Genomic DNA, 19,317 nt, shown 5'->3' on the forward strand with positions numbered 1-19,317 from the left:
ATGTTGTAGTATATTCTGCCTCCTTACTTTGTAACAAAATATAGCAGCTACACTACTTCTGAAAGTAACCAAAGCAAGCTAACATTAACACATACAATAAAATAATAAAATGCAGTAAAATAAAACAGTCATGGCCATGTACCCAGCAATACAGAAATCGGTTACTCTTGCAGTACAGATTATCTAATTCTACTTTTCAGTTTTTTTTATAACCAAAATGGAAGTTAGGTTTTAAGCTCTTCATAAAAGTAGCTAAAGATGTTAAGAGAAACTGTAGGATTTAACTATCAGTCCTCAATAACCTTCAATAAAGGAATGGTTCAGGTACCAAGGATAACTGAAGAATAATGCAACAAGGCTCTATGCAATCTGTGCAGGTTTGCAACAGGAATTAGAACATTGGAGATAGTATACACAGGGATTCCTAGTCGTATATGTTGAAATGCTAAAAATGCTTAGACAATTTTGTTTAAGCTCAGATAGTTAAACAGAGTAACTATTTGAATATTGTACCACTATTGTAAAATCCTTTTTTATAATAGTCATACCTCTCAACTGTGCAACATTTTGTAGAATGTCCTTGATTTTGCACCATATTTTTTGCTTTGTCCCTCATAACATTTTTTATTTTTGGGTTAATCATTGGAGATTGCAGTTAGCCAATAATACCAAGTAGAGTTTCATGCTTTTTAATGATTTAAAACCTGTTGCGCCATTAACTTTTTAAGAGAATTTGAGTAATATTTAAAAATTGTCTGTGATTTTGGGCTTTTGAACCCCCCCCCCATTATTTTTAACTTTGTCCAGAATTTGTGAGCAAGAAACTGAGAAGTATGACAATATTTTATGTTTAATACTGCTCCTCTGCAATTTGATTGGCTGGAAATGCTTAAATTAAATTAGCACAGGTAGCAACTACTAATCACTTACATTTCCTGCAGTCTCAAAACAAAATACATAGTTTATATATAATAGGTCTAAATCCAACCTGGTTTCTTTAAGTACATTTCTCTCTGGCTATAAGTTTCTACTGTTTTGCTTAGATCATATTCTGTATTTAAACTTCAACTCATTCAGGACAACTGAATTGTGTTTCATCAATAACAATGTCTGGAATTGCAAAAAACCACTGGAAGGCCTGGCATTAATCTGTAGCTGACTGCATGTTTTCAATAAATCAAGCTTTTAGGAATATTTCATTTTGAAGGTCAGTGAATTCTCCTAAGTTGTAAGTTGAATTAGCACAGCCATTGCTCCCTAAGCCAATCATTACCACTGCCAGCCTAATGTCATGATGATGTCATGCTAGGAATGTGGCCTTGAGAACAGCCTAGGATATGCATACCCATTAAAATTAAAAAATAAATAAGTAAACCTCATATTTGCTGGATCTATACAAAGCAGCTAATGCAGCAGTCCTAATCTGATTTCTGTATACAGTGTGCACAAAACTGGAGCTATGTGAAGACAATGCTGAGCTCTGGCACACAGCATGTGGCTCACTACTGCAAAATGTATCTCAGCATTGCATGCTGGGCCACTGGGAGGTTTGGAAAATAAAGTTTGTTAAGTTGCAGCCTGCTAAAGATTAGTACCCACTGATTTCTTGAATTTGGGAATGGCTATTTCTGCTTGACATTGTTACAAATACCCTAATACCCCAAGTAATAAAGTAAATTGTTCTTATTCTTAGTTAGTGCCTACAGAAACCTGTTATTTGCATGGTATACTTCGAGTAATAAATCACAAAAAAAAAAAAAAAAAAAAAAAAACAGAAACCAGGAAAATCCACCTCCATATGTCTCCATATAGCAATGAGAAAAAAAGAAAAAAAGAGAGAATTTACTTGGAACCTTCAAATCCAGCCTTAGAAACAAATATGTCTGCATGATATATAACTAGACAACATATCTGTGTTCTTATGTGTTGACAAAGATGTTTGATATTAAAATCATAACAAATATGTTATATTTATGACCAAGCACATGCACACACACACACACACACACACACACACACACACACATATATATATATATATATATATATATATATATATATATATATATATTCTGGCATTTGCAGATGAGCAGTAAAGAATGCAATTTTAAGCTCTATGGTTCTGCTGTGTGTGCAATAATATTAAGGACAAAGAAAGCAGATATAAGCAGATATGATTTAAGGACTGTAACTTTAGATCAGGTGGTCTTTGTCAAGTGGTATTTGGCACCTAGTTTATAAGGGGAAAACTCAGATTGTTCTTGGGATAACTTTTTTGAGAAGGATGAAAAAACACAAGGGTACATCTGTTTATTGAGAACATATTTAATATAATCCAATCACCATAATCTCTCAATTAACTCATACTGAAGAATAATACAAATCTATATTTGACAAATGCAAAATCAGCACTTGGATAATTAAAATACTGTCATATGTTCTTATTTGACCATCAGTAGAATAAACACTTCTGAATGAGGTTCTTCAATGCTTCATTCATTGAAAATCACATTTTAACAGTTGAACTGTACTCGTGCTAGTGAAGGCTAGGAGGACACTAGTTGTAAACGATTAGAAGAAATGATACACATCTAAAGTCAGCTCACATTTTTCCTATGACATTCACAAAGACTGCAAGGATAAAACAAAAATGAAGGAAGGTCCCACAGCAGATATTGGTAATTACTGCACTTAGTGTGGGAGGGCTTTAAGTATTGCATTCACCTCTTCTGCGACTGCTGTCAAGGCAAATTCAAACTGCTCCTGAAAAAGAATAAAAATACATAACATTTATGTAGACCACCACTTGTATACACCTACCTAGATCTCTTGGGCTATTTTAATGGATACGCCCATATCACAAAGTCATGCTTTTTGTTTTTCATTTATAATAAATTGCCAAGCTTTTTGTTTTCCATTTGTAATAAATTAATTTATGTGTATAAATCTTATGGCTAGGTTAAACATTCTGCTATAATAAAACAACAAGAAAACAACAAGAAAAACTTTTGTAGATCAGTGTGAAAATCGTATTAATCATCATCATTGTCTTCCTCATCACTGTGCCAGGAAAGACATCTGTAGAATGTTGCATGTTGTAACTGCATCATCATGCTTCAAATAGACAAAATGAAATCTAATGATTATAAAAAAAAGAGATGATAATGACTGATTGAATAAAAAATAATCATTGGACTACATTGTATCCCTTTTCATACCTAATGCACTGTAAATCTACGGACTACCAAACATTTTTCCCTCCTTGCCTGCCTGGGCTGCAAACTGCCCATCCCTGAACTTGTGTCATTCTCTTTAAAATGTTCCTACTAATTTAAATTTACTCATCTTGCTATGCCATGTTGTCTCCTCTATTTCTGAATTAATGAACTAAAGGAGACCCCTCCTCACAAGTGACTTCATGTCTAATTGAAAAGATATACGCACAGAAAGAATAACAAGACATCAGTCAGCAGCACAGCATACATAAACCCCAATACTTTTCTCCAAATGAACACACAATGTCTTTCTCCAAATAAGTAAACGCGCAGTTCAGGTATAAAAAGTCTCCATTTAATCACAGCATGTAAAACAGTAAGCTTTTGTAATGTTTTTTAGGGGTGGATTTTATATATATATATATATATATATATATATATATATATATATATATATATATATATATATATATATATATATATGCTTTATCTCTTTATATTTGTTTATGACGGTCTGAGGAAGCCATATATTGTTTGTGGTGAAAGCGCTTTCCGTTTTACATGCTGTGATTAAACAGAGACTTTTTATACCTGAACTGTGCGTTTACTTATTTGGAGAAAGACATTGTGTGTTTTTTTGGAGAAAAGCATTGGGGTTTATGTATGCTGTGCTGCCCACCGTTGGCTTGTTATTCTTTCTGTACGTATTTCTGCAATTTAGCCTTAACGGTCGGTTTGCTCGTTGAGAGATTTTATTTGTGTGTTTTGCTTAATTGAAAAGATAATTTATACCATTTCCCTTGCTCACTTGTGTTATCTACAGAAGAGTATAGCACAAACATTCAGGAGACAACACAACAAGGAATCATCCTTGTCTCAGCCTTCCTCTCGCAGCCATTTTACTGGCTTTATAGATAACCTCATTAAACTACTGCATTTCTTATGCAAGAGTGAAAGCTGCAGACTGCCCAGCTTAGAACATGTGGCCTCCTGTCATCTGTAAATAAACACAAAGTAAGGTTTCCAGTCTTGTCCTGATTTTGCAATCATTGTTTTTTCAGCTGCAGAAATAGGTTAGACAGATGACTAAGCATAACCAGTATTTGTTAGATACTAGACAGGATGCATAACTAGAAAACAAGGTGAACATAACAGTCATACTTAAGGCAGCTATTGCAACTGATATTTTATTTATAGGTTTTCAGGGTCAGAGAAGCCGAGGCAGAACATGTTAGATATAAATATTAATTTTCTGGACTTTCTTGCTATTCATTTATTAATAATATTAACTCATTAATTTGTTACTGTCATTGTCGTCACAGAAGGGTGATACAAACAAACAAAAAGCAGCAGTATTATTTCCATATCATATGTATTCTAAATGAGTTTCATAGTTCCACGAATTGCATCAGTGCAACTAAGTTCATGAACGAATGAAATAATGGTATTTCTCCTTGGAGCTGAAGACACTGAGACAGGCAAACTATGTCTTCTGTAAGCAAATATGAAGTCAGGTGGAGTACAACATAATACGGCAATGGCACTTAGAAAGGAAATAACAAGAACATTCATGGTTTTATTGATTAAACTGTCATAATTAATCTTATGCTATTCCTTTAAGAAAATGAATTCATAAACGTTAGCAAATGGTAAAAAATAAATAAACAGGACCCTCAATCTTTGAACTGAGTAGAAAAACAGTCCCCATTCAAAGGGATGTTCCAGATTTGTGCTGAGCAGACTGTGGTTTAAGACAGTAATGTTGGATTGCATCATTATTTTGTCTAAGAAACTGGGAAGAGTTTCTTTTTAATCTGGATGTCAAAAGAGAATGAGATGGAGAAACAGCAGGTGTAACGTCTTGGATTTCAGCCAGGCCTTTTAAATTTCCTCAAACCTACATGAAAAGACAAAGGTAACTGGAAGGGCATACAGGATCTTCAAACGGTTATGCCATTATATATGGATGGACTGAGGTATCCAGATCAGAGCACGAATCCTCTGTGGGACCTCTTCTTTAGTAGCCTATGTTGTTGTGTCTTTTGGCTTTTCCCGGTTAGGGGTCGCCACAGTGGAATTCCGGTCCGCTAATGATTGGCAGATGATTTTTACTTGCCGAGTTGCCAGCCCTGATGCACAACCTTCAACGAAGGTACGCCCATTCATGCATGTCTCCACACAGAAGACGCTCTAGCTGAGAATCGAACCAGACAGCGTCTTAGTGTGAGGTGACAATGCTACCGCAGCACCACCACCGCGGCTTCTTTAGTAGCCTATATAGCTTTATAACAGATACCCCAGGAAAGGTGTAAACAGAATGGAGTCATTCGAAAGATTGTACTTATGAATGTGTCACCTGTCACTGATGTCTGGTTAGTGACTGAACTGTCAATCAAGTTACTAAGTTGGAGTTACTATGGATGTTTGGTATTTGAGTTTTGGTGCACCAGGAGAGGGACATCCCTTGCTTTCCTGATGGGAAGCGTGGACATTTGGGGAAGTTCTCCTATCCAATGTTGGTACCAAATACTGAGCTCTTAAATTTGGAACCTTTAGCTCAACTAGGAGAAATCTAAATGAATAAGTGAGGGGCAACTAGCTAAGTTCTAAATTCTTAGGGAATGACAGGCTGCATAGATGGCTGGGCTTTGATGTCCATCTACAAGGAAAGGAGCAACAGATCAATGGTGAGCTGTGCACATAAAGTTACTGATTTAGGTAAAGGCTAAAGGTCGTTCAAAAGTCAGAACAATAAATTAGCCAATAAAGTAGGAGATCTGCATTGCTGTATTTGAAGGAAAGAAACAAATATAATGAACTGAATTAACTGATTTGAATTAATGATATGTAATTATGTATGGCATACTCTCACACCATTGATGCTGTTTTGATTGTATTTTGACATTTCAATGTCATAGATCACTTGACAGTAATGTGTTGTGCCATGTGGGTTTTTAACATTTTCCCCACCGTCGTGTGACCACAGAATTGGCATACAATACTTATGGGCTGTAGAAGGCCATGTCACCCCCTCACACACACACACACACACACACACACACACACACACACACACACACACACACACACACACACACACACACACACACACACACACACACACACACACACACACACACACACACACACACACACACACACACACACACACACACACACACACACACATACACATGCTCTCAGCAAAAAAAAAAAATCTCTTTTTAATTATTTTTATTTACAGTTTTTGGAACTGATATTTTGGAAACCCATAAATTGAAATCTAGTTATTCAAGTCAATGTAGGTAAACCATGATGTATAAAATTAATTTCACTCAATAAACACTCATCGTATCCCAGACAGTGTGGTTGTTTCATGAAAAGGGAGAGGTGTTGACATAGCAAACCCTGCATACTTCACTAACAGCTATTTAGTAGTTGAAATAATTGCACTCCAGACTAGAAAATCAATGTATTTTGATAGGAATCACACAAACCGGTACCAGACGTCTTCCTACCTTCATTAGCAAGAAATAACAATTATTATTTAATACAATACAGACTTACAAAGAATAGCTTCCCTCTTATAAAATAATTTAACTGGACTGAATCAGATCATACTAGAGTTCTTATAACATCCATGTTTAGTTTAACTGATTTAAACTCAAATAAACCATAGAAAAACATCCCTAACTAGACTGATTTTCACTAACCACCCTATAAAATATATAATCACCTACAGAAGCCATCTAAGTGGCCTCGCTTCAATATTCTCAAACTGGTATTGCAAAACAGATTTGCAGATACACAGGTACACAGATACATGGATACACAGATACATATATAGAGGCAGAAAAGCAAAACAAGAAAGCAAACAAATGAAAGTGCCTCCAACACTAATCTCTACATTTTCCCTCATCATAAAGTATAACACCCCCTGTCATAGATGTCACTCATCTCAGTTTATTCTTCTCACATGACAACCAACACATCGCAGTGATTCATTTTCCAGCCATAGTAAAATAAATGCAAAACAAAAAGACACCATTGTCTTCAGAAGAGGAGACTGCCCAGATGGTTATATACAGAGCTGCAACTCAGCTGCAGTAACAATTACTACAAGAATGGAAAGAAGTGACCATGTACTCTGCTAGCACTTTTGGGTTAACGGGGTGGAAAATCTAAGTGAAAACAGCTAAGTCCACCATTATATGAAATAAACAATATGGTCCCTTAGTTTACAACAGAAAATTAAAGACAAGACTCACATATTTATAGGAAATAACAATGACATAAAACAACACAACAAACTGTACCCTACAAACCAGGAATCTCTGCTCACAACTAACACAGCATGCATTTTCAAGAAGTTTGATAGGAGTAATAATCATTTTGTTGATTTTTAATACTTTCTGAGCTACGATGATCCCTAATACACTACATGGGCCTTGGATACAGTTCCAGGTTGGTGTTGGCTTCGCCGATATAAGTTGTGTTTGTGGCTCTCATGCGTAATAATCAGTTCTACCACATTCTCCGCTATGTCACCTACCAGCACATCATCTGCTGCCATTCACTTCTTTCTCTATTATTCCACTATAAAGAGGCACCAACAAAAATGCAGGAGCACTATATGGTGGGACACCTCATCGTTAAGCAGGCTGTACATTGCTTGTCACTGAGTCTCCCTGTGGTGTGTGACAACATATACAACCAAGGAACACTACCATACATGCACAAGAAGAGCAGGATATACACAAATAAGGAACAGTCCCCATTTCTCCATATTAATACAAGTTTGAAGTTTGTACTTGCAGGGGGTATGGGACACAATGTACCCCTCATGCAGGTGCAGGGGGAGCTTGCTCACCGACAAATAGTTCTTAAGTCTATGGAAACAGTTACCAGTTAATGTGAAAGCACTGAGGCATTAGTCTGTCACCAAGGTGGTTTTCAGTAACTTCAATTAATTTCAGCAGATTTCAAAACCTGATTAGTTACAGCTCAATGAACTTGGTGTGAAAATACTGGACATGATACAAAATAATTAACTCTGTTTTTGTAACACTTCCTAAATCAGATCTCTTTTGTAGCAATAACTTACTCTTAGTATTTCTCATGCCTTCAATCTCTTCTCACACTTCACTAATGTATCTGTTTCAATGAGCAATATCATATACATCTGTAAGTCAGTGTTTATTATCACACAGCATGATATAAAATTACCTTACTCTACTGAAGAGTTCTGTCCTATATCACTCTTCCCAGTAAATTACTAAATTTATTGTAAAAAGTCATCCGGGACCATATTGAGAAACATGTACACAAATATGGCATCCCCTTACATACTATGCATGTATTATGAAGATTGAACCATGGGCAGTTACTGACCTTCTTAAAAAACTGCAGCTTTGCATCCCTTACAGAGGCAACATTCATTAATTTAATAAAAAGCCTTTCAAAAATGATGTCACAGACTACTACCATTCAAACAACTGTGTTCCTATACCTTGTCATGAAACATACATCAGTGCTTCCGAAGTTATCTGCAAGGTATAGGTAATGCTATCAAGATTAACTCTAAAATATCATAGCAAAGGTATCCTTTAACACTCATGTCCCATAATGATTAGTAGTACATTTCAAATGACTTTTTCAATTCAGTTTTCATTTACAGTCTGTCTTTTCGGCCATGTCATCTTAGAGCAATGTACTATTTAAATTATTTTTTTTATTACTCATTTTATTTGCCCCACCAGGACTAGTAAGCTGCCATCCCATACTGATGATCTGTTCTTTCACACTCAGTACGGTGACTGGGAAAGGGGTCAAACATGAGGGCTGATGGCACCACATAGGGCTGGTTAGATTTTCTGAATCCTCCTGCTAATGCCTATTGCTGTGAAGGACATCTGGGATTTTACACATTTGCAAATTCAGCTACAGTGTACCTGTGCCAGCAACTAGAGTGTCCACACTCCTTGGCAAGCTCATACAACCCACGTCACAATAGCCAGTTTTCCCCAAGGTGGAACTCTTGCAATTTGGCACTGCCAATATATAGATATTTCCTTGCTTGTCTCCTCCACCATCCAGGCCATTAACTGAACTAGAGTCATCTGAAGTCTAGTGAGGGACAAAGCCTCTACACCGCACACATGAAATGTGCAAGCAATCTAAGTATCTCTACAGACAATAAAATTTGCTACAGCATCAGTAAACAATTACCAGAAAATATCAAGCAACTTTTTACAATGATTTGCCATATACGTTATTACCTTTAAATAAGCATTTTTAAAAGAACACACAAATTCTATTTAGTATTGATCAAAAACTTAAGTAAGGTCATAATGTTACAACTAGCCACTCCCTTGACATTAAACTACAATAACTGACCAATTTCCACTACCTAACTACACATCTGGACAACACTCTATCTTTCTATCACCATGTACAGTGATGCAGTCATCACAGAGGTATCTCATTTTATAAACTAACCAGAATCTTCCTCCGAAATGTATTTATTTATTTATTGATATTTACCAACCTAAACTAATTATATTGGCTGGTAAATCAACGGTGTCAGGTTCCAAAAGATAAAACTAGAGCTGAATGCAAAAACTTGTATTTTATTTTGACATCAGGTTTAGCGCTTTCATCTACTCTCGGTAGACTTCCTCAGAACACCATATTTAAAACCAACAAGCTTTAAATAATAACAATCATCCAATCATATAACTGCATTGATTGAACTCATTAATATTCATCATATAATCCTAGCTGCTGCTGTCTAGCAGTACAAATACATATAAATAATGATTTAAAAATGTAATCACAATTAAAATTTCAGTTGTAGAACATTGTAAACTAGTATACACAATACATGTTGTATTAAAATATTAAAAAAGTTAAAATATGAGTTATATACAATATTGCCATGGGAAACAATAACATAATAAATAGTAAAACGCTAATGATAACACCTATAATAGTGTTGTTGAAAATACATCTATAAGCAACCCATAGGTGTAGAAATGACTGAAAATAATATACTTGAATGTAATAAAATGTTTGATGGTTTTGGGAAGCAATTTATGGAGTTCATTATTTCATGTAATGACAGCAAATTATGTAAAATGGTGAAGGAAGTGGATGAATTGAATGAGAATATTTTAAAAGATTTATTATTTTCACAATGGGAAACTTTATACACTAAACAATTTGAAGATGTGGACAAAAGTAGTAAAAAGATTTTTGATAGGAAATGTAAAACATTGAAGAGGAATTTGGAACAATATAAATTGTGTGCAGCTTATAGATGGAATAAGGGGATAGATAGAGATGAAGGGCACTTTGGAAAGGAACAAGGTCTGGGAGTTAAGGGCGAGAATTACACTAGGCAGTATAATGGTGGTAACAATAACCGACATTTTTAGGGAAACAACAGAAATGGAGGAAGGACTACAAGGGGGATTACTGGAAACACGACAACCAGAGATGGGGAGAAGTATCACACCAAGGGGGGGTGGACAAGAAACAAACAGAAAGGACAATCATGGAACAAGAAATAGTGCAGCTAAATAGGGTCAAATATACCATGGGGGGTTTTAGTATATTCAATTATACTCAATACAAACTTGAGAAGGAACATTTTTTATTATTTGCAAAGGGTATGAAGTATGTTCCTAATCAGAGATTTGATATAGTAGATAATATTGTTGAATTTAAAATATTCCTGAGAAAATTAAATCTTGAATTATGTTTTTCAAAACGAAATGGAGTATAAAAGAAATAATGACTTAAGAAAGAAAAGTCAGTTTACACCCCCCATGCACAATACCCTTGTGGCGTATGAAAAGGTAGCAATGGACAAAATGTATAGATATTTTGAAATAACTAAACAGAAAAGACTTAATTTTAACCTGAGCAAGAAAGAACAATGTATTCTTAATGAAATATGTAAAAATCATAATATACGTACAATGACCCCAGATAAAGGAGGGGTAATTGTATTATATGACACAAGTGAGTATATATAAAAAATGTATGAGATTCTAAATAACTCGGGGAATTATGAAATTTCATCTATTAATCAAATAAATATTGCTAACCGGAGAATAGACCTATATCTTGAAGAATATCTATTGGACAATAGAACAGACAAAGATATGTATCTTTTTTTAAGAGTCGAACACCCGGTGTTAGCTACAATAGTGGGGATCCCTAAGGTACAAAAGAATTTGGAGGATCCCCCATTCTGCCCTATTATATCAGGAAGTAAAAGTAAAACTTTCCCTTTTGGAAATGTCATTGATAGATGGTAAAAACTATCTACATTGAGGTCTCACATGGTCCCACATATAGTAAAAGACTCGTGGGATTTTCTTAGTAGAATTAAACCCCAGCTTTGGAAAGAAAATTTAATATTCTTAACAATTGATGTAGTCGACCTATTTTCCTGTATACCTAAGGAAGAAGGTATGAGTAGATTTATAAATAGTATACAGAGGTATACATCATTTGATTGGGATAGAATCAGTCTGCTGGAAGAATTTATGGGCATAGTGCTAGATAACAATTACATATACTATGAAGGAGAACATTACAGACAGATTCAAGGGGTAGCCATGGGGGCAGCTTGTGCCCCTATGTTTGCAAACCTTGTCTTATTAGACTGGGAAGATGAACATATTTTCAAAAAACAATGGTACCAGTTCATTAGTTGCTACTTCAGATTTTTGGATGATATATTTATTTTGTGGACTGGTACCGTGGATGAAATTGTAATGTTTTTGGAATATCTCAACAATTCTAGAACCTACTTAAAATTCACTTATAATTACAACAGTACGGGTATCCCATACATTGACAATTATATCTATTCTATAAACGGGGGTTTATGATCTAAAATACACAAAAAAGAGACCTTTAGTAATACATACCTAGAATTTTCCAGTAACCACCCAAGGAATCAGAAGAAAAGTATAATCAAGGGACAATGTATTAGAGCTGCCCGGATGACCTCAGACTATTCAGAGATGGTAAAAGAGACTGAATATATAGGAAATATGTTCAGAGAGAGGGGGTACCCTAATGAACTTATTAGTGATGTTACTGGGTATGTTAAAGGAGAGTGGGGGAAAAAGTATAAACCCCTGTTGGGTGTAGATATGGAGATAAGTAAAGGGTCCACCCACACAAAACGTACAAAAGATATGGATACTAATATGAAATTCAATAGAGCTTGTGTTTTACAGTTTAAACCTTATGTTAAGGAAGTTAAAAACATTATATATAAGAACTGGAATATTTTGCGATGTGATGAAGGGGTGCATAATAAATTAGGATAAGAGCCCCATTTTGTTTATAAAACTGGATTGAATTTGAAAACAAAAATCCAAAACAGCGATAAATATAAGGAAACAACGAATTATAGGACTGAAGGCACAAGTAAATGTGGACACTGCAAACAGTGTTATGTAATAAGTGAAGAGCATACCTGTACTTTAGATAATATCAATAAAACAGTTATTAGCTTCAAAAAGGATAATTGTCAGACGCAATATGTGGTCTATTTAGCTACTTGTACCAACTGTCCAAGTTTTTATGTAAGAAAAACAGAGAGGAGATTAAGAAATCATATATATGACCACCTTTACTGTATAAGAAAAAAGGATACAAACAACGTCCTATAGAGACATTTAAAATATAGTGAGACTTGTAATACTTTTAAATTTGCCATATTAGAATGTGTGAAGACCAACCCTAGAGGAGGAGATATGAAATCTAAACTGGGGGAAAGAGAAATTAAATGGCAAATATTATTAAATGCAGCTAACCCCCCAGGATTAAATGACAGTATTTCCACCAAACCCCTATTAAGGGCATGAAAGGGGTATGTAGAGATGTATTTTCAACAACACTATTATAGGTGTTATCATTAGCTTTTTACTATTTATTATGTTATTGTTTCCCATGGCAATATTGTATATAACTCTTACATATTTTAACTTTTTTAAAATGTTTTAATATTGTAATACAACATGTATTGTGTGTACTAGTTTACAATGTTCTACAACTGAAATTTTGATTGTGATTACATTTTTGTGTCGCCTCACAGTAAGACGCTGTCTGGTTCGATTCTCAGCTAGAGCGTCTTCTGCGTGGAGACATGCGTGAATGGGCGTACCTTCACTGAAGGTTGTGTGTCAGGCCTGGCAAGCCGGTACGTAAAAATCAACTGCCAATCATTAGCAGACCAGAGTTCCGCTGTGGCGACCCCTAACTGGGAAAAGCCGAAAGACACAAAATATGTATTTGTACTGCTGGACAGAAGCAGCTAGGATTATATGATAAATATTAATGAGTTCAATCAATGCAGTTATATGATTGGATGATTGTTATTATTTAAAGCTTGTTGGTTTTAAATATGGTGTTCTGAGGAAGTCTACCGAGAGTAGATGAAAGCGCTAAACCTGATGTCAAAATAAAATACAATTTTTCACATTCAGCTCTAGTTTTATCTTTTGGAACCTGACACTGTTGATTTACCAGTCAATATAATTAGTTTAGGTTGGTAATTGTTGGCATTGACTGGTTATTTGACTTTTGGTTTGGTTGAGGTGTTATGGGTTTATTGATATTTGTTTACTGGGAAAGTCCGACTAGGTAATAAATACCCATTTTCAGTGGAGGCCTGGAGAGAAACTTTTCAGAGAGATAGATAATATCAAACAAAACATAATTACAAATGTAATTAAAAAAGCATATATACATACAGTTTTATAGTGGAATGTACAAGATACAATAAAGCATGAGGAGTTACTAGTGATATACTAAAAAAAAAACAAAATGACAAATATGACAATCAGTATTTACAAAAGCATTAGAAGTGTAGTATATTATGCAAGGAAAAAACGCAGGATCTGCAGATCATTAGCTCTCACATGCAAAATGTCACCTACTTTTTTCACATTAACTCAAAACCACTAAAGATAGTGTTCAGCCAGTTATGCTGACTCACTAACCTCAGTACCTATGAGAACACCACTGTTCCTAGTTAGTAGCAGACAACACTTCAGTAATGTTGTTTTTTACTATCTCACTATAAAGATAACCAAATTATCTATGCCAGTCACTGTCCACAGCATTTCAACACTCACATTCATACAGTTATAGCCTCAGATTTCTTTCCAACAATGCCATATTAATTACTGGACATATAGTAAACCAAAAGAGAGAGAGACGAGAAAGTACTTTTTTGCACATGACCCAGCCACAAGAAACAAATCATTTGCTGATGTGAAACAGCTTAAAAAAGGTACTTAGCACTAACCTTAGGAAGATATAACAATGTAATTGTGCTAAAAGCACAGCTTACTACATTATATTTCTTCAACAGTTCCTTGTATAACACTGTCACATTTTCAGCTTCTTAATTTTCAGCTATTCCCAGGCATGCATACCTTTGCCTGACCTCTGCTCAACAACCTCTCACTCATTTCCACCTACTTATCTGTACTCATTCCTGCTTCCTATCCTCCCAATCAGACAGGCTTGTCTATATCCTGTTTCACTCTTGACATCTTTGAGCTGTGTTTGCCTTTCCATATGGGGGCATTATTTATATCACTATTTCCGTAAACTCCTGCCTTCATTTAGCTCCACAGATCCCATTACATCAAACCTAATAAATTATTATATCTTGTTGCCAGTTCAGTTAATACAACCATTGCATCGGCTTTTAATCAATGATCAAAGATATGCGCATTGTCAGTTGACATATGTTCCATCTCTGAATGGTACACACATTTTCCTAACAAAATAATCTCAAACATCCCTCCATGATATCATAACTCAATCCTGCAAGCACTGTCACTTAGGGCACTTGAGACAGATTAACTGGATGTTGTTATAATCTCCAATATATCAGATAACTATATACTGTAAATGTGAACTATTCTTTTTTACTATTAAAGTCTTATGTTTTCAGACATATGAATATGCCTCATATTATCCCATAAATCCATACACTAATTATACAGCAGGCTAAATGCCCTTCCATGCAGTCAAATCTATCATCAGACAACTTTACTGTACTTCATCTGCCTTATATTTTTGTATTTCCTAATGCATTTTCCATTTCCTTAGCTCTGATTCACCTGAAATGCTGTTGAATGGTCATGTATGCATACATTCTGGTAGGTCTGGCTCAGGCCACTACATCACCCAGCATGCTTACCTAATATAAGCCCTTTTATCCAAATATATAGAACCACAGCCTTAAATATGCATTGCTGTTACCTGTGATTTATGACTGTTTTAGTTACTACCTTGTCAGTGGCTAGTCTTTCATAATCCATCTCACTTCTGCCTACCACTTGACTGACATACCCCCTAACTATCCCACACCCTTCATCTTTCAAGCAACAAGGTGGCTTTAGGCAACTTTTTCTGTCTAAGTCCATCCAGGCTATATGAATCAATGGGCAATGAGACACTTGCTAGTAAATACTACTTTAATGTGTGGCTCCAAGGTTGGGTCCCAGTATCCCTCTTTCAGGTGAGGTTTTCTTATTCTTTGGGAGAACCATCATGGAAGCCATTCTGTGGATCGCATTTCATGTGGCCAGCCATTTTAGGTCTTGTGGCACACCAAGCACACAAAAGTCCAGACAGCAAAGGTCAAGAGATCATAGTGACACACACATTGCACCACCATGATATGGTCACAATGCTAAAAGGAGTGACCACAGGAACACTCAACCTTATTTATCATGATAAGGAGATCCCAGGGGCATGCATACTGTATATTTAAATGTTTTAGCAGTGTGAAACTGACTGAACTATTTTCATTACATTTTCAAATGCTGTTGAAGTATGTAATAATTAGGATGCAACAAAATGGTGGTTGTAAGCTTTATTCATAAAGAAGGCTTACAGTGATCTTATGTCACATTTACTCGGTGCACTATTACTGGAGAAGGAGACAGAAATTATCCACATGTTGATGCTCGCCTTACACAGCAATGCTATTTTGCTGCTTGAAATGTACAGTATTTTAACTCTTTTTGAGCCTGCAGACTACAGAGAAAGATGACAAATAGGTTTTGCAATCACCTCTTTTTCCTACAGTTGCAGTTTCCTTGGAGTTAGAATAATAATGCAGGGGGTGGGTGGGTGGGTGGCAAAGCCTCTCACAAGGGAGGTGCAGGTGGGGGCTTAATCCCTGCAAAAAATATTTTTTGTGTTATTTGCTGTGTTGTGTCAATACCTGTTGCATGACAAGCCTGACCACATGTGTAATGGGCAGCTGTGGGCATGAGCTGTCAATAGTTGCAAGACAAGTCTGATACAAGCTTGCATGTTCTCATAGTGGACATCTTAAAGGCAGGTAGCATTTGAAGGTAAAAATGGTCTCCATTTTTTCTCACTGCATTCATACTGTTATGAAATAGTGCATAATATGAGCCATATTAATACTAGTATATTCATCCGAGGCAAATTAGTGTAATTTCTCAGCTGCCTTTATAGACATCATGGCCACATGAAATAGGATTGCTGTACGTTTCTCATCAATAAAACATATTTTTTAATTGTCCTTGAAGACTGCATGGATTCTGTCCTTTAATGAATGAATCAGGTCAACTCAAACTGAGTCTGATTAAAGGTTAAAGACACAGCACATGCTGTCATTTGTTATTTGTAAGGTGAAAATGGGCTAGTTTTGGGTCTAGACTGTAAGAGCTGGAAATGTTCATATACAACATGCTATCACTTTAAGACTACAGGACAGCTTTTGTTAAGTCTTCATACTGTCATTTTACAGACATCAGAATCTAGTATGTAATACTTCCAGCTGTCTTGGTAGCAGGGCAGCAAGCATTGATCTTTTCTCCTTGCAGAACTGTAATGCCCTTTACTTAAGATTTCTTAATGCTGACCTCGGTTGGTGTCAAACTGTTGATTAGCAGCACCAGCATTTTAACTGGTATGTCCTGTTTTCATCATAACAGCACTGCTTAGTAGAATTTGTACTGGCTGCCTGTGTAGGAGAGGTCAACAATTTATTTACCAAGCTCTTTATAATGTGGGTTCTGAAAGCATAAAGGAGCTTTAGGTACTCAGTAATATGGCCCACCCAGTCTGATCAGCAAGTGAGAAGGCTCCTGTTAGTCCTGTGAAATATATGCAAGCATCTGTTAGGCACTGGTTTGTAAATTGTTTGACCATACTTTGGATTTACTGACCTCCTTGCCTTAGATGTGTAAGTCCAAGGCCTAATATAGGAAGTCACTAAACTATGACATATTTAAAGTCTAGTTTTATGTATATTCAGCAAATAGGAGCAAGCATTGAGTACAAAAGAGCACCTACTGACATATTTACCATGTGTTGATAGGGCTACTTCTAGTGGATAAATAATATTTATTAGAGAGGATGCAGAAAAAATGTACAAAAATTAAGGAAAACTCAGCATTACAGCTTTATAGTAACAGTATAACATTAAAGAAACAGAAGAGTATATATAGTAGTTCCCATTTTATACCTTTTTAAAATATAAATACTATCAATAAAACATAGGTACTGCACATCAGACAAAGGCTGGTGACAGCACTAGTAGATATAACATTAAACCTGCGAGTCATTATGTAGACAAAAAACAAAGGAATACAAAATATATGAAGAAATTGTATCCATTTTGTAATTTTAAACAATAAATAGCACTATTGTAGTTCAGAAAGTAAAGATTTAGTGCTAGGAAATGAGTAATGATGCAACTGGTCAGCCATCAGCCATGCTAATAATTTTTAAAAACATAGAGGAATGAAACATCTTTTAAGCTGACCTTTTTATCATGGTAACGCTGATAAAATGAGCAAACCCAAGTGAATACCTTTTGAGAATAATCGAAGCAACCTTTTCAAATCTTACTCTTTATATCTCAGCATTGACATGTCATGGTAAATACATGACATTTTCTTCAGGCAAAATTCCAGAATTTATATGCATTAATGAGCAAAAAAAAATGCAAAGTAATGGTTGAAATGGAGATACACAATTCCTTCATTTACAGTTTAAATGTTTAATAGGCTGCTAGAAAAAGTACTTGGTAAGTACTAATCCAAAGCCTATTAATCAGTGTCTATTGTTAATAGATTTGTGTCACGATAACTTGAATATTATGGGGAACTGTGACAGACTGTATATCAGGTTACTGCTTCTCATGCAACAAGATAGTCCTGGGTAAAGTTAACTGAAAATAAATCTCTGAAATTTGCAGTGACTTTATAGTGTTCAGTTTATGTTTTACTGTCATTCTGCTTGTTGTTATTGTGATGATAGGATGTACTGTCACCTATGCCAGGAGAAGTAGGGCAGTGGATGAGTAACATACACCAGCACAGCTAGCTGGAATTTTGTAAAGAATTATATGTCATTTGTATATCAAACTGTTTGTACAGGTGCTTGTGTTGAAAAATGTATTTGTAAAGCTGCTTGCATTAAAAATGTATCAACAGTGTGTCCTGCTGGGCAGCAAAGAAATGTACACACATTATTGTAACTGTTTAAATGTATATATTGCAATAGAGGATATTGGAAGAGAAGAGGTTACTCTCAATCCATCTCACTTTGAGAAATAGTACGAAAATTAAATTACTGGGTCTAGGCCATAAAGATGTTATCTAACAGTTTTGAATGCAGCCAGAGACTGTACTCGGAAGCTTTCTGCATTGTCATTGGGGTGAACTAATTGCTACTCTTTAAAGGTGGAAATTTGAAATTGTTTTATGATTTCCAGGAAGTGCAGCAGATCTTAGCAAGGCTGTGTGTGTGTGTGTGTGTGTGTGTGTGTGTGTGTGTGTGTGTGTGTGTGTGTGTATTATTGAGATCTATGTAATAAATCCTGTCAACTTCTAGCAATGGGGGTTGCATGGGAACCAGAAGTCAGATGACCAGATGTATGTGATGTCATTCTGTACATAAATAATGTTTTAATATTATAGGAGACTGAAGTATCAGAGATAAGTCTGTTTCTTGGAAACAGACATAGGAGGACCACTCACCTACTCCATCTTGCCTTGCTCTAGTAAGTGAACCA

General features: G+C 35.5%; 1 protein-coding gene across 2 annotated transcripts in view; it reads right to left on the bottom strand.

Moving 5' to 3' along the window:
• Positions 1–2,305: 2,305 nt before the first annotated feature.
• PTPRN2 (protein tyrosine phosphatase receptor type N2) overlaps positions 2,306–19,317 on the bottom strand; it is a 4,238,418-nt gene continuing 4,221,406 nt past the window's right edge. For both annotated transcript variants that reach the window (XM_044062029.1, XM_044062028.1), the window contains exon 23: positions 2,306–2,763. In XM_044062029.1, the coding sequence (XP_043917964.1) occupies positions 2,692–2,763 (72 nt within the window). In that variant the 3' untranslated portion in view covers positions 2,306–2,691. The remainder of the gene's footprint in view (positions 2,764–19,317) is intronic.

Source organism: Protopterus annectens, chromosome 2.part1, assembly GCF_019279795.1.
Source record: "Protopterus annectens isolate FY-2018-M chromosome 2.part1, PAN1.0, whole genome shotgun sequence".
NCBI classification, from domain to species: Eukaryota; Metazoa; Chordata; order Ceratodontiformes; family Protopteridae; genus Protopterus; species Protopterus annectens.